General features: G+C 41.5%; 1 protein-coding gene across 1 annotated transcript in view; it reads right to left on the reverse strand.

The window, feature by feature from the left end:
- Positions 1 to 17588, reverse strand: part of celsr3 (cadherin, EGF LAG seven-pass G-type receptor 3) — a 232178-nt gene that overhangs the window by 21771 nt on the left and 192819 nt on the right. The window contains exons 28-32 of the mRNA XM_048606305.1: positions 15534 to 15660; positions 14292 to 14411; positions 10208 to 10344; positions 9013 to 9131; positions 172 to 345 (exon numbers count right to left, since the gene is read on the reverse strand). Of these exons, the coding sequence (XP_048462262.1) occupies positions 172 to 345; positions 9013 to 9131; positions 10208 to 10344; positions 14292 to 14411; positions 15534 to 15660 (677 nt within the window). The remainder of the gene's footprint in view (positions 1 to 171; positions 346 to 9012; positions 9132 to 10207; positions 10345 to 14291; positions 14412 to 15533; positions 15661 to 17588) is intronic.

Here is a 17588-nt window from a genome sequence, read left to right on the forward strand (position 1 = left end):
GAGGTTAAATGATGTTAAATAATAAAATCCCATTACAGAAACAGAACTTTGTATCTCCAGCCAGTGAAAGTATGTTTCACTCCTGATCCATTTTGTCAGCAAAAAAAAGATTTGTTGCATTTGAGTTAAATCTGACAAGGAAGAATCGCTATTTTGTCATTTTCTACTTACCTTTAGGAGTTGTATGCAGGGGATCAGTAAGCAGCCGTTCACTGTTTGCCGTTCGCTTAAATCGGCGTGGAAAGCGTCCTCGATATCGTTCATTTTCCTCACTTTCTGATGACGCTAAAGAAAGGCTACGCTCCTCATCCAACGACAAATCACTATCAGTGTCAGAATCATTGTCTGTTTGCAAGAATGACAAAGTGTTAACTTATTGTGTTAATTTTTGTTCTTAAAGTCTAATCTAGTCTGTAATTACCAATAACCAGAAAGTTCCTTCTAAGTAGACTTCTTTTTCTTTCTTGCAGCTTATAAAGGGTAAACACTCTGCTGTGAGACAGTAAGAACTACCAATGCTGGAGTCAGAGATAACACAGTGTGGAGGTGGAGGAACACAGCAGGCCAGGCAGCATCAGGGGAGCTGGAAAGTTGACATTTCGGGTCGGGACCCTGCTCCTCTGCTGCTGCCTGGCCTGCTGTATTCCTCCAGCTCTACACTGTATACACTCTACTGTGAAACTGAATAGTTAATTAGCTAAATGAATGAATCTGGCTTCTTCTACCCTAATTTAGTTATCAATAAATGCAGAACTCTTCAGTGCAGCCAGAGGCAAAATAAGTGCAACTCAGGAAACAGTGCAAACATGAGAGTGTGTTGAGTGAGGGAGTTGGGAGAACTAAACGTTCATTTGTTTTGCTTTTGTATCCTTCTTCTTCTGTACATTCTTGCTCTGCTACAGGGAAAGGAGCTAGCTGTTTGGTGAGTATCTGCTAAGTGGTTAAGGTCTGTTCTATTCTTAAGGTTTAAAATAGAATACAAATTGAAGGTAAAGCCCACAAAATAAATAAAAAAGCAACATAATGAAAGGAATAACACAATTAAGTAACTATTTCAAATTCATTAAGGATAGCAGATGGTTTTTGTGTCATGCAACATGTGGGAGCTCCTGGATATCCTAACAATCCTGGGTAAACGTGTCTGCAGTCATGTTCACAACTACAGGAGCATTGGCTCAGAGTCATCAAGCTGGAAGCTGAGCTACAGACATGTCAGGGAAAGGGAAGTTACCTGGATGCTTGTGATTTAGAAATTATTGCTGGTGATGGAAATGATGAATTCTTCATGGATACAATCATGCACCATCCCTTGGCCATTGTTTTAATGCTAACAGTAATCATTTACTTTAACATCTCACTAATGTGAAGCATCTGCTCATATCACCAATAATCAATTGACATTTAAAAATGTCATAAACTAAAAATGTCATAAACTAAAAGGCTTTGGCCCAACAGCTGGATAATAGCATTAGACAGAATAGCTCTTTCTCAGCTGGCAAGGACATAAGGCAGGTCAACTGGCCTCTTTCTTTGCTATAAATGTCTATGATTGCATACAATTCATAGTTACACTCTGAAAATGCGTTCTTGAATTAACCAGCTAATACTAAAGCAAAACAGCTGTGAAATAAATTGTTCCAGTAGCTTTCATTCCCCTAACTTTCATGGTAATATGTTGTTGGACTGGTATTTACTCCTATCCTGGACTAATAATCCAGAGGACATGAGTTAAAACCATACCATGGAAGCTTGAGAATTTGAATGCAGTTTGGAAAATCTGAAAGTAAAAATGTGGCATCAGTAAAAGTGACATAAAACTCGTCATTAAAAACCCAATTAGTTCACTAACGTCCTAAAGGGAAGGAAACCTGCTGTATTTACCAATCTGGCCTGTATGCGACTCCAGTCACACAACAAATGTGTCTAGGTTTTAACTGCACTCTGGCTAACAAGCCACTCAGTTGGTAATTAGGGATGGGGAACAAAAGCCAGTTTTGACTGTGATGCCCATAGTCCAAATCAATTTTTAAAAATTAAAATTAGATGGTTTTTGGAATCCTGTGTCATACCACCATTTCGTGTTGATATAATTTTGTTTGTGTGCTCTTGGTGCTTAACATCAGCTGTGCTAAACACATTAAAAAAACCCTAGAAAAAGCTGCAATTATGGAGTTCAGGCAGCTTTTGTGCACAGAAACAGAGTTAATGTTTCAGATTACATCAAAACTTTTAAGACCTTCAGACCAAAGGTCATCATTGAACTGAAATGCTAACTTAGTTTCTTTCTCTATACAGGCTGGATGACCTGTCGAGTAACTGCAGCATTATCTGTTTCTTTATGATAATAATTCTTACAGTTAATCATTGGCTTACAATGTATTTAATGGAGGTAATCTTAAATATGTTCTTTGCAAGGAAAAAACAACCACCGGGCATTTCAAAGCATGTTATAGTGAATGAAATAATGAAATGCAGCCACTGCTGTAACATGGCAGTCCATTTGCACACAGCAAGCTCCCACAAACAGCAAAGTAATAATGATCCAATCTCTGTTTTTGTTTGATATTGATGATAAAAATATACAGGCCAATATTCTGGGGATAAATCTGCTCTTTGAAATAATGCCAAGGGGGGATGAGGCCTCTGTTTAATGTCTCACTCAAAAGATTGGCATCTCTGGCATTGCACCAGGTTTTCAGTACTTCATTGGAGTGCCAGCCTTGATCCTTGTGCTCAAGTCTGGAGTGCGACTTAAACCTGGACCTTCCGATACACAGAGACACACAGACACTAAGTCTGTATAGGTTTACTTAAGAGTTCCTTGCTTAACCTATATCTGTCTGTTGTTTGGCCTTGTAGAGCCATTGTCTTTGCACAGTTGAATATAAAGATCATTAAAAAATGCGTTATTTGTGAAGGCTCATATTTTACAACGGACAGAAATGTGTGTCATGTTGGAACACTTCCATCTAGAAGGACAAGGGCAGAAGATACATGGGAACACCACCACCTGCAAGTTCCCCTCCAAATCACTCAAGATCCTGACTTGGAAATATCATTGTTCCTTCAATGTTGCTGGGTCAAAATTTCTGGAATTCCCTCCCAAGCATATTGTGGGTCTACTGGCAGCACATGGACTGTGGTTCAAGAAGGCAGCTCACCATCACTTTCTCAAGGGCAACTAAGGACAGGCAATTAATGTTGGCCCAGCCAGCGGCATCCATGTCCCACAAGTGAATGAAGAAAAAAAGGTATAAGTTTTTGTTGCAAGAGATGTCTACTGCCATGCAGTATTTGAATGTGTTCTGTACATCTTGTTATCACCCTTGATGAGACCACCAAATTTGTTATGATCCCATTCGGGGCCAGTAACATTCTTATTTAAAGTAGACAAAGTTTAAAATCCCAGGTTACTAAGAGAACAAAGCCAGAAGATTCTATCCTTTTTGAACTAACAAAATAAACTTTATACCATACAAGGCTGGAAAACTAAAACAACCTATAATATTCAAATGATTTAAATTCTAACATGCAGAAATAACTCTGAAGTAAATGTGAGTTCACAGAATTGTTGGTTTTGGAGGAGGAATTTTGGACCTTTCGATCTGCGTTGGCTGTCTGAGCATTTTAACTTAGAGCCAGTCTCTTGTCCGTTTCCTGTAATCCTGCATGTTTCTATTTAATCATTCGATACTGTGAAATCCTCAGCTGAACCTGCCTCCACCATATTTCCAGGCAGTGCATCCCATACACTATCCACCAAAGCTAACTCAATTCAATTCAGTTTTATGAAAAAAAATTCTCATGTTTCATTTGCTTCTTTTGCAAAACACTTTAAAACTATGCTCTTTGGTTTTTTTTTAACCAGTTTATGAGTGGGAACAGTTTCTCCCTATCCACTCTGTCCAGGCCCCTCATGATTTTGAAAATGTCGATCAAATCTACCCTTAGCATTCTCCTCTCCGAGGAAAACATCCCCAGCTTCTCCAATCTTCTCCTATAAGTGATGGGATTCACCCCTGGAATGATTCTCACAAACCTCACACCCTCTCAAATGCATTCACATCCTTCCAGCACTGTGGTACCTAGAATACTCCTCAGGTCTAACCAGCGTCTTTTACAAGTTCATCACGACCCCTCTGCTTTTGTACTCTATTTCCCTATTTATGAAGTTTCGAAGACTGAATACTTTATTAACACCTTTCTCTACTTGTCCTGCTACCTATAATGACTTACTTACACATACACCCAGGTTTCTCTACTCCTGTACATTATCCGAAATAGTACCCTTTATTTGGGACTGTCTCTCCATATTCTTTGTACCACTTCTCCAGATTGCCACCTATCTGTCCACAGCACCGAGTCAATGTCTTTCTTTACAATATCTCTCTGGTTTTATATTGTCCAGAAGATTCAAAATTGTCCCCTGCAAACCAAGATCTAGACCATTAACACACATCAGGAAAACCAAGGATTCCACTAGATTTCTGGGGAATTCCACTACAAACCTCCTTCCAGCCTGAAAAATACCCAAAATACTCTTTTTTTTCTAAAATTAGCTAATTATGTATCATCGTTTCTATTGTCCCTTTTATTCCATGAGCTAAACTTTCCTCACAAGTTGCTGTGATGCACTTTATCAAACACCTTTCATGAGCACGACATCTTAGACCTTCCCCTCACCAAAGTCCATCTGCTTTCTCTTCAAAAATCTCCTGCAGGTTCATTAAACAAGATTTTCCCTCAACAATACTGAATCTTCTGAATCAATCCACATTTTTCGATGAGACTCTTAGTTCTGTCCCAAATAATTGTTTGTAGAAGTTTCTCCACCACTGAAGCAAATTTGACCGGCCTATATTTGCTGGTTTATCTTTACAAACTTTTCGAACAATAGCATAAGACTCCAAATATTTAGCATATCCCTCTTATTCAGGGAAGACTTATCACTTTGGAGTTATTACTTCCTTCAATATCCCTGAATGCATTATGTCCAGTCTCAGTACCTTATCAACTTGAAGTAACAGCACTTTATCCAATATTGAGCCCTTCTAGTTTGCTGTTTTGTTGGCATGCCTTAGGCTTGAGCTAACAGACAAACTGTGGTCAAACATCCTGCACAGCATATTAAAAGGCAGATTCTACCGATTTCTCAGCAATCCAGCCAGACATTGTGAATCACCACATCTCATTAAAACTTCTCTTCCTTCACAAAGAATTCCAATCCTTCATTTTTCAAGATCTAGGTGCTGGAACTTTTTCAAAGGAGCTCCATCTCAGCCTGTCTCAATAGCTGTGCACACTCTAATACCACAAACTCTTCTCCTGAGACCACATTCCCAGGATTCTTGAAACTGCTTGTAAGCAGCTAATTACTAGTACAATTCCAGCTTTTTAACAAAGAGCCGGCTACATAGAGACAGTTCTGCCCCTGAATTTCCTTCAGCTTCCAGGCTGAAACTTCTTGTCCTTCTTTTGCAGCTGAGCTGACCAACATCTGAAGTTACCTTCCTCTGTTTCAGCCAGACTATGATGTAGAGGTTCTGGTGTTGGACTGGGGTGGATAAAGTTAGAAATCACACAACACCAGATTATAGTCCAACAGTTTATTTGAAAACACAAGCTTTTGGAGCCTCAGTCCTTCTTCAGCTCCGAAAGCTTGTGCTTTCAAATAAACCTGTTGGACTATAACCTGGTGTCGTGTGATTTCTAACTTCAGCCAGACTATAAAGAGGTACTACCCTTGCTCCTCAACCATGCTGCTGCTAAAAACTACTCACCTCCCAACTACTTAATCTGTTCTCCTGAATCTGCATCCCCCTGGGTTTCACATCGCTATGCTCTAGTATGTTATCACTGGCCAAGTTCAAGCTCCGAGCAGAATTGCATTGCCCATTGGCTGTTCTTCACCTTGAGCTGCAAGGAGCCAGCTAATAGCAGCACTTTAGCAATAGTGTTTTCTCTTCACTGTCTCCTAAAAATGATTAACACTGACTATTTTCACTGACCCTTAAACAGATCTCAGTAGCCTTAAAAAAAACACTCCAAGGACCAACCATTGGAACATCCTGAGACTTGAACGTTACAACCTTCTGAAGTTACTGGCTTCCAGACAGACACTGAAAACTGGACTTTATCATTATATATTTTATTGAAGTTTCAGGCCCAGGCACAGACCTGTATCCTCGATGCTGAACGTGTCCCCTTTATAACCTGGATGAATTTGGCAAAGACAACTTCACACATATCAGCTTCATGGTTGCTCGATTGCTCTGAGTTAGAGTAAAGAGGTCTGCCACTTTAACTGCTACCTTCTTTGGGGAAATACTTTGGTCTATGTATATGGGTTCAGATGCCAGCTTTCGCACAATCAGACCCAAAAAGCAGATTAAAGTCAAGAAGATCTACCAGTAGGTTTTAACCTCTGGTAACACTAGTTTTATTTGCAGGGTTGCTTCCAATTATATGTATAACACAATGAAACAATATTATGAACAAAATTGAGCATTTGTTTCAGACAGCATCTGTATATCTATCAATAATATGCAATTCAAATCCTATCAATGAAACCCCATACAGATGGCCTAAAGGCCCTCCGCTTCTTCCTGTCCCGCAGGCCCGACCAGTCCCCCTCCACTGACACCCTCATCCGCTTAGCCGAACTCGTCCTCACCCTCAACAACTTCTCTTTCAATTCCTCCCACTTCCTACAGACAAAGGGGGTGGCCATGGGTACCCGCATGGGCCCAAGCTATGCCTGCCTCTTTGTAGGTTACGTGGAACAATCCCTCCTCCGTACCTACACTGGCCCTAAACCCTACCTCTTCCTCCGTTACATTGATGACTGTATCGGCGCCGCCTCGTGCTCCCACGAGGAGCTCAAATAGTTCATCCACTTCACCAACACCTTCCACCCCAACCTTAAGTTTACCTGGACCATCTCTAATACCTCTCTCTCCTTCCTGGACCTCTCTGTCTCCATCTCAGGCAACCACCTGGAAACCGATATCCATTTCAAGCCCACTGACTCCCACAGCTACCTAGAATACACCTCCTCCCACCCACCTTCCTGCAAAAATGCCATCCCCTATTCCCAATTCCTTCGCCTCCGCCGCATCTGCACCCAGGATGAGGCATTCCACTCCCGTACATCTCAGTTGTCCTCGTTTTTCAAGGGCCGTAACTTCACCCCCTCAGTGGTCGAGAACGCCCTCAACTGTGTCTCCCACATTTCCCGCAACTCATCCCTCACACCCGGTCCACGCAATAAGAATCAAAAAAGAATCCCCCTCGTCCTCACGTACCACCCTACCAACCTCCGGATCCAATGCATCATCCTCCGACACTTCCGCCATCTGCAATCCGACCGCACCACGAAAGACATCTTTCCCTCCCCACCCTTATCTGCTTTCCGGAGGGACAACTCTCTCCGTGACTCCCTTGTCCGCTCCACACTCCCCTCCAGCTCCACCACACCCAGCACTTTTCCCTGTAACCGCAGGAAGTGCTACACCTGCCCCCATACCTTCTCCCTCACCCCCATCCCAGGCCCCAAGGAGACTTTCCACATCAAGCAGATGTTCACCTGCACATCTGCCAATGTGGTATACTGCATCCGCTGTTCCCGTTGTGGCCTCCTCTACATCGGGGAAACCAAGCGGAGGCTCGGGGACCGCTTTGCAGAACACCTATGCTCGGTTCGCACTAAACAACTGCACCTCCCAGTCACGAACCGTTTCAACTCCCCCTCCCATTCCTCAGACGACATGTCCATCCTGGACCTCCTGCAGTGCCACAATGATGCCACCCGAAGGTTGCAGGAACAGCAACTCATATTCTGCTTGGGAACCCTGCAGCCCAATGGTATCAATGTGGATTTCACAAGCTTCAAAATCTCCCCTCCCCCTACCGCATCCCAAAACCAGTCCAGCTCGTCCCCGCCTCCCTAACCTGTTCTTCCTCCCACCTATCCCCTCCTCCCACCTCAAGCCGCACCCCCATCTCCTACCTACTAACCTCATCCCGCCCCCTTGACCTGTCCGTCCTCCCTGGACTGACCTATCCCCTCCCTAACTCCCCACCTACACTCACCTTTACTGGCTCCATCCCCGCCTCTTCGACCTGTTTGTTTCCTCTCCACCTATTCTCTCCTCTATCCATCTTTTATCCGCCTCCCCCTCTCTCCCTATTTATTTCAGAACCCCCTTCCCCTCCCCCATTTCTGATGAAGGGTCTAGCCCCGAAACGTCAGCCTTTCTGCTCCTATGATGCTGCTTAGCCTGCTGTGTTCAGCCAGCTCTGCACCTTGTTGTCTTGGCCAAATTTCCTCTTTGTTTACCATTCATCCAAACATTCCACCACTTCCCCCAGCCTGTCTACTCGAGTTAACCAGTCAGCAAACCAGTTTGACTTTGGTGAGCAGTTTAAAGCTGCAACAACTTTCCATTTTCCCAGTTTAGTATACCACCACTTGCAAGGTGGTCTCCTCCAAATATACACCATGCTGATTTGGAACTATCACTGTCACTGGATCAAAATACTGGAACTTGTTTCACAGTAGCATCGTGGATATATAGGCTTCAGCAGTTCACGAAGCTGGCTCACCACTTCTCAAACAAAATCATGAATGAACAACAAATGTTGGCCGAGATAGAGATGCTCATGTCTCATGAAAGAATGTTTTTAACAAGTTGAGTAGGATCAATAGTGCGATGAATTTTAAAGGGTACAGGACAGGAATTGGTTTGATGAACTGAATGAGCTTTCCTTATTTGAAGGTTTTTAAGGTTTAGCTTGGCCAAAGTGCCCTGGGGCAAAGCTGACACTGCTACGCGCTGAGGTGCAGCAGCACTTCAATGAAAATCATAGAAAACTCTACAGACCAGTAGTGTTCAACGTTGCGCAAATATAAAATCTGTTGAGGAGAAAATGTATAGTACAGAAACAACTAATGTCACAAAGAGAAGTTAAATGTTTCTGTTGACGTACAGTGATATTTTGTAATAACCTCACCTCCTCCTCCACCTGCATCCTGTGGTCGATGAAACATTGCAACGTCTATGTCAGTAGGCCCAGTGTGACCCAACAAGGTTTGATCCAAGGCAGAACCCTGTTGTACCAACAAATTTTCTCTGAGGGATGCAAAAAAGCAAAAAAGATTGAGAAGAATGCATAACAAAACCAAGTTTTAGTACACCTTTTTGTTACATTTCAAAAGACTGGTTGGTGAACTCACTTTTCATGTTTGGATCCTGAATTAGAATTCCGGTCAAAAACAGGACCGTGAAAGCCAATTTTCCTTAAGTTCAGCACTTTTATATTTTTTGAGGGCTCTAATTTAGATTATACCCTGGCTATACCCAAGTTGGGAGTACACAATTGGTCACTGGTTCAACTAAGGATATACAATCAATTTCTTTGTGCTGGAAGTGTACGCTCAGCCATTGGTTAAGGTAGGATTGGACACAGCAATAACACAATTTCTTGTCAAAAAAATGGTCGCTTGGCAAAGTACCAGTGTAAAACTTACTCTAGTGAACAGATATCAACACCTCAAGGAGAAAAGTGTTATGAAGAACAGAAAATTCAGGACAACAAACCTGGTGGAATGTGCTGCAAGATAAAACAGAAGGATTCAGGTAACTCTCTTCACTTGACTTGGTGCCTGGAAATGGACGTGGAATTGCAACCACTATGGCATTAATAGCCCCTAAACTCAGTCCTTCTTATTGCAGTCCAATTACAGTGGATATTACATCTCTATCTCTAACCTGACGTGCCTCTAAAACTCTACTGCCTGGCTCTCTTGGAGAGAGACTGAAACCAACTTTGGGCAATGCATTCTTCAGCCACTCTCTTAAAGTGGTTTCTTTCATTGGATAAGGAGACTGGGCCAGTTACGTCTCTGATAACTCAATCACATTGCCACCTTTGTTTTCAGGCATCAGCAGCATGCGTTAATGTATCAAAATATAAGGTATGGCATCTAAAGTAACCTTTCTGCCCAAAGTACACCATTCCACTTGGTGGTAACAAGGACATAGTATCACCAGTCTGAATATAGAATCCACACTTATTGGCAGAGAAGTGTAATTTACATTTCTGTTGTCATTTCTTTCCACGATAGAACTTCATATAAAAGCTTTACTATTCCCCAGTGTAAAAACACGATGCAGTTTTTCCTAATGGCTATTTCCTATTGGCATACCTGAGATAGCCAGGCTGGCTGGAGTGAGTCCGTGCAGACCGGGCAGTGCTAACTGATGATATTGTTGATGTCCCAAGTGTTATCCGATGCAATCCGCTTTCCTCAAACAGTGATGTGTTATTGTACGGATGGGAACCCTAGCAGCACAAGAACAAATATGTCTACATGTTAATGTCGCACGGCAGGAACTTGCTGCACCTACAAGTGAACGGAAAACCACTGGCAAACAAGTGAACTGAAATGAAGCAGCCAGAATCCTTGGAGTCATGTGGCGAAATGAGATAAAGTGCCGATTTAATTCTGCTATACACTCCACCTTTACTGTGAAATTTAAATCCAACAATCATGATCTCTTTTATGCACTGTAAGTATGTGTGGGTATATACTTTTTATGAACAAAATGTTGATATCAGAGGAAACGGTGGAACACAAACACAAAGATCAATTCAATATGAAGTTTTCAGCTGCAAACAGATTTCCTTTATGCATCTTTGTGATTAAAGTTTGGTATATATTATTCTAAGTTAGAAATAAATGGGTTCTTGGTTTTCAGTGCTGTGAAGATATTCATGACATTTTGACTTATCTTTGAGACAAAATTTGCTGAAAAACTGTGATCATTTCTAAGGTCATTCTTGAGCATTGGGGCTTTCCTATTGAATTCAGGACAACTTGGCCAGTTTCTTTATCAAAAGATAGAAGCAGGGAGGTTGTTTGCACTGGTGGGTGAAACTAGAACTAGGGGGCATTGCCTCAAAATAAGGGGGAGCAGAATTAGGATTGAGTTGAGAAGGAACTTCTTCACTCAGAGGGTTGTGAATCTGTAGAATTCCCTGCCCAGTGAAACAGTTGAGGCTACCTTGTGGAATGTTTTTAAGGGAAAGATAGATTTTTGAACAGTAAAGGAATTAAGCATTATGGTGAGGGGAGCGGAGTCCACGAAAAAGATCAGCCATGATCTTATTGAATGGTGGAGCAGGCTGGAGAAACCAGATGGCCTACTCCTGTTCCTATTTCTTATGTTCTTATTTATTTCTGTAGCAGAGACCAAGATTCCAAGATGGTGTGTTGCCTCCCTGGTCCAGGGTCAAGGATCTGAGTGGGTACAAGATATTCTGAAAGGGGATGGTGAGCATCCAGAGGCCGTGGTTCATATTGGTACAAAGGACATATGAAAGAAGAGAGATGAGGTCCTGCAAAGGGAATTTAGGGAGTTTGGTAGAAAGTTGAATAGCAGGACCTCTAGGGTTGTAATCTTGGGATTTCTCCCTGTGCTACATGTTAGTGAGGCCAGATGTAGGAAGATAATATACAGTTGAATGTGTGGCTAAAGAGCTGGTGTAGGATAGAGAGTTTCAGATATTTGAATCATTGGGATATCTTCCAGGGCAGGAGGGGCCTGTACAAGAAGGACAGGTTGCACCTAAACTGGAGGAAAACCAATATCCTGGCAGGGAGGTTTGCAAGTGCCACTCGGGAGGTTTGGGAACCAGAGCAGTTGGTGAGCGTGCAGAGTGATTCAGGGGAAGGTACAGGTTAAGTGAAGTAAGTCTAACAAGAAGAACAGGCAGGACCAGGTCAGTGAATGCGGTAGGACTGGCAGTCTGAAGTGTTTTTATTTCAATGCAAGGAGTATAACAGGTAAGGCAGATGAATTTAGAGCCTGGATTAGTATAGGGGACCACAATGTTACAGCCATTACAGACGCTTCGTTGACAGAAGAAACGAACTGGCAGCTCAATAATCCAGGAGTTAGATGTTTCAGGAATGATAGACAGGGATGTAAAAGTAGAGACAGATGTAAAAGGAGTGGGAGAGTTGCACTGCTAATCAAGAAGCATGTCGCAGCTGCAATAAGAAAGAACATAGTGGAGGCTCATTTAGCAAGGCCATATGGGTATGGCTCAGGAATAAGAAAGGGGCAGGCCCTATGATGGGATTATACCATAGGCCTACCAATAGCCAGTGGGAGGGGGAGGAACATGAAAAGATGTTAAAACAACAAGGTTGTTGTAATGGGTGTTGCTAATTTCCTCAATATTGACTGGAACTCCCTTAATGCCAGTGGTATAGATGGGGCAGAATTTATTAGGTGCATCCAAGGAGGATTTCTTGAAACAATGTGTAGATAGTACAATTGGGACTAGACCTTGTATCAGGGAATGAGCCTGGCCAGGTAATCAGCTGAGTCCTCTGCAGTGGTACACATCTGCATCCTTCTCCTTTAGTGAACTAGCAAACAAAACAAACCTTCCCTCTTCCTTATCTTCTTAAGCCAGATGCAGATAAGGATAAGACTGGTCCTCAGGTGAAAGGGCGAAACTAGGGGAAGGCTAACTGTAACAGTATTAAGCAGGAACTGAATAAACTAGACAGGGGGACGCTGTTTCAGGGTAAATCCACATCAGATATACAGCAGTCTTTTAAAGGCCAGTTGATCAGAGATCAGGAGCAGCATGTTCCTGTGAGGATGGCAAGACTCAGGAATCCTGGATGACAAGAGATATTGAAAGTTTAGTCAAAAAGAAAAAAGAAGCATTTGTAAGCTTTCAGAAACTGAAATCAGAGGAGGCCCTTGAGGAACATAAAGGAAGGAGGAAAGAACTTATAGAATTAGGAGGGCTAAATGGGGCCAGACATGTCCTTGGCAAGTTGGATTAAGGTGCATCCCAAGGTATTTTATACATATATTAGGAGCAAAGGAGTAGCTAGGGAAAAAGTGGGTCCACTCAAAGACAAAGGAGGGAACTTATGCATGGAGCCAGAGGAAGTGGGCGAGGTTTTTAATGAGTACTTTGCATTGACATTCACCAATGACAAGGACATGGATGATTGTAAGATTAGGGAGGGGTATGTTGACATTCCAGGGCATGCCAATATTAAGAAAGTGGTGATTTTGGGTGGCTTGAAATACATTCAGGTGGCCTGATGGGATCTATCCCAGGATACCAAGGGAGGCAAGAGAGGAGATTGCAGGGACCTTGGCAGAGATCTTTGCGTTCTCTTTAGCCACAGATGAGGTCATGGAAGACTGGAGAATAGCTAATGGTATTTCTTTGTTTAAGAAGGGCAACAGGGTTAATCCAGAAAATTACAGGCCTCTGAGCCTTACATAGGGAAATTATTAGAGAAGATTCTTATGGAAAAGATTTACTTACATTTGGAAAAGAATGGGACTTTGTATGGGGGAGGTCTTGTTTCACAGATTTGATTGAGTGATCGAGCATTGGATGTCAGATAAGATGTCTGACAACAATGTTAGAGTTATTCTTACACACAACTGTCTTATATTAGTATCCTTACACACAGCATAATAGAGTAACAGAATACGAGTTTGATCAATGTTGCAATTAGCTTCCAGTCTTAGGTGTGCTGTTGTTCGAGGGATGGAATGTCAAATCACATGTAATTCTTACATTTCCTAATTGACTAATTGAAGCAACAAAGAAAGAGATGTGGAACATGACAAAGAAGTAATGATGACATTGTTATTTTGTGCAGGACATATAACATTTTAACTGTTATTTTCCCACTGCTTACTCAAATATGGAATCACTGTGATCAATATGTTTACTTTTAGCACGTGTATAACTAACTTGTCCTACATTTGAGAAAGAAATAATTTTTTTTGCAGGTTCAAACCTTCACTCATCTGATATCCTTGCCTCAACCATACTGGAGATAGTAAGTGAAGGAGTGGGAAAATCTGGACCATAGCCATGTGCCTTGTGGATGTGGATAACAGTGATACTGGTCAACAAGGTGCAGGGCTGGATGAACACAGCAGGCCAAGCAGCATCATAGGAGCAGAGAGGCTGACGTTTCGGGCCTAGACCCTTCATCTTTTGGTTTTCTAGCTGTTTATTGCTCTCACTTGATTAGCTGTGAGTGATTATGATCTAATGGTACATGCGAAAGGAGAAAATAGGGGAAAGGATCACGGGTTCAGGATTAATTATGGTCAAACAGAAAATAAATGCTATGCAGTTGAGGTGCCCCACAAGACAATGAGAAACAGTTTAGAGTTTTAACACTGTTTCTGTTTTACTTGAATTGGCTCACTATTTAATAGTTTTGTTTTTACCGAGAGCTGAGGTGCTCGTGTTGTATCATCACCCTGGCTTCTCTTTCCAAGGCAAGCCAATTTCCAGGCTTCCTGCACTTCTTCACTCAGGATACAGAACAATACTAGGACCGCCAATCCCTGCAGGAGATTAAAAAAACCAATAAACACCATAAACACAAAATTCCATTTATTCTGCAGGCCAGATATTAGACACACCTTTATAACTCACACTGAAATCCTAAATGCATTGAGTATGTACAAGTTGGCCTTGATGTTTAATGTAATGTATTATGGAATGATAAAGTCAGTGGGATTTTCACTCTCACTTCCATGCTAATCCAGGTTTATTTTGGAGCCAGCTCAGAATAAATCTGGCACTGCAACTTATTCTTTAAAGTGATTTCCTATTCACTTTAAATTTACTACGTGCATGTGACATTAACGTAAAGCCTATTTGCTAACCATAAAAACACATTATTGAAAGATGGAAGGAAGAAGTATAACAGTCAAACTTGCTAAGAAGAAAACAGCAAGTGGAGAGAGGACAGGTTTGAGAGGAGAATGGAGAAACTTAACCGATCACAGTCCTATGCAATTACAACAACTCTGAAAGATAAATGAAGCAATCACTGGAATTGAAGCTAACTGCACATTTTAAAGGAATGATCCTTTACTAAACTCCACTGTTAAACAGCTGTCACCTGCTCCTGTTTGGTAATATAATGTAATGTAATGTAACATCATGGCTGAGCACCATGCTTGAAGGTTTGCAGGTTACATTATTGTTGAGTAGAATGGTCTGCATACTCTGGAGTTTAGAAGGATGATAGGTACTCTTGTTGAAATGCATAAAGTTTCCAGAGCTTTTGACAGAATAGATGCTCAGAGTCTACTTGCACTGCCAACTGGGACTGGAAACAAAGGTAAGGTTGAGCAATTTATACTTTACATGTAATACCACATTGATTTCCTAACTTTTGCCTACTATGGAAACCTGTGCTGATAATGATGATACTGTAATGGATGACAACATGACAAAGACATGCATTCAACTGTTACTTTCAAACCGTATACGAGGATTTGAAAACATTTCAATGAAGTTGTGAAATCTGAGATAAGCTAAAGTTGCATACTCAGTGGATATGTTAAAATAATTTTCAATACATAACCAATAAGAAACAATGGGTTAAATTCCACCACTCAGGCAAGAGACTTGAAAACATGCTCCCATGCAGACTGCTAGTGACAGAAAGTGTTTACCTGTAAACAGCAGAGAACAGTGTAGAGGTAGTGAAAAGCAAGGATGCTGTTGTTGACGGCCATCAGCCCGAAAAGCCATGTGGCGCTAACAACTAGTAGCAGAATGAAGGTGCTTCGAATTGTAGTACTGGAGAGACAGAGAGAACCAGAGAATAACCTTCATGTGCCAGAGCATGGAAACAATACAGCATGTTGGCAGATACAGCATACTCACCAATGCTTAATGCAGAAACGTGCTCGTGAGGAACAATGGGGAAGGGCTCAGTACAGGAGAAAGGAGCTAGCTGTTTTCAACAGGGTCATGGTAACTAGACAAATATAGTTCTATTGTCTAAATGAAACTGTCAGAAGCAGATATGAGAATTTAACAGCAGTTTAAAAAAACATACTTATTATAATTAAGAGGAATGTTGTAGATTGCTAAAGTTAAGGATAAGGTAGAAGTCTCCTAACCAGGAATTTATGGGTTCAAGTACTGAGCATGCCTGACACTAGAAGGTATTTCTCATCTCAGTCAGGGTGGGTGTCCCAATTCCTGCATGGTGACAAAGGCTTTTACCATAGATGGAGGGTCATGAGGCATGGTACATTTTACCTGGTGTCTATGCAAATAAAGTTACATCACTGGAAACGTGCTGATCACAGATGGGGAAAATTATGTACGGCAAATTGACCTAACATCCTGATGAGAAGTCTGCTCCTAAGACAACAATATGGGGGGGTAAGGGGGGAAAAATTACAGGAGAACAAATTATTTTGGGGACAAAAAGGTAACGAAGGAGAGGTCCTGGGGGTAACGGCATCTACTCACAGAGAACTGATAGGTTCGAAGTTAGTGTAGGGCCCAGGTTTAATCCCAGCATCCCAGTTCCTCACACGTCGCTTGGTAGCCCTAAGCACGTAAATAAAAATAAGGCCTGGACAGACATCAGAGAACACCCGTTTTTCCAGAAGTATTTGCAGAGGGGACAGTGCTCAAGCAGTAAAGGTAAATTGCATACTCTGGCTAGAAAGAGGTGAACTGTCAGGAAATTGAAATTTACGAGTTCCAGAGAAATTTGCTCAACGATGGCATACTAAATATTGTTGTTAAAGGAAAGAACATCTTAAAACATGGCTTTCAACTTGGAAACTCTAGGTACAAAGTTTAATCATAATATGCACTCTGGGAACTCATTTTATTTTCAAATATTGCTTTTTTTTTTCTTCTCACAGTTACAACATTTCATGTCTCTCATATGGTAATAACAATTTAATAAAGGAAATTAAAACCAATTTTGTCAGCTTTTATTTCTTTTAATTCCCACCTTTACTGTTTTGCCCTCCAGTCTTTATGATGGAGGGTCAATCACGGCATGCACTGTTAACATCCCAGCCAGATCCAGCAAAAATATTCAAAGTTAAAAACATTTGAAAACTGAAATGATGAAATCATTTTGTGGATAGTCACTATGCTTTGGAACCAGTTAGGAATAGTGACATCGCCAACACTGTTTACTTCTGATGCTGGTGGTAAGAAGTATGAACATGTTAAATTGCTGATAATGATATTCAGGCCCAAAAACTGGTAAACAACATGATAGCATGAAATTGGGATTGGGTGCACTTTTTCTCAATGAGTTAGATTCATTTACTGAATGCTTGACTGAAGAAATGGTTCCTTGGAACAAATAATATTGAAGGGAGATTTGATAGAGATGTACAAAATTGGCAGGTTTTGATAACATAAACAAAGAAAAACTGTTCCTTTTACCTAACAGTACAAGGACTGAGGGGCACAAATGTGAGGAAGAACACTTTGATGCTGCAAGTGTTAATGATCCGAAACTTGCTGCCTATGAGGGGAGGGGATGAGGAGTTGATGTATAATTTCAAAAGGAAATTGGACACTTAAGGCAAATAGACTTGCACGGTTGCAAGGAACTAGCAGGGAAAACAGAATGATTGCACTGTTCTTCAGAGAGCCAGCATGCTCATGGTGGGAAGAACAGCTTCCCTCTGTGCTGTAAAAAAATGGCTCGAGTCTTACAGTTGAGATGTGGTAAAAATATTAAT

Source organism: Rhincodon typus, chromosome 16 (genome assembly GCF_021869965.1).
Source record: "Rhincodon typus isolate 14 chromosome 16, sRhiTyp1.1, whole genome shotgun sequence".
Lineage (NCBI taxonomy): Eukaryota > Metazoa > Chordata > Chondrichthyes > Orectolobiformes > Rhincodontidae > Rhincodon > Rhincodon typus.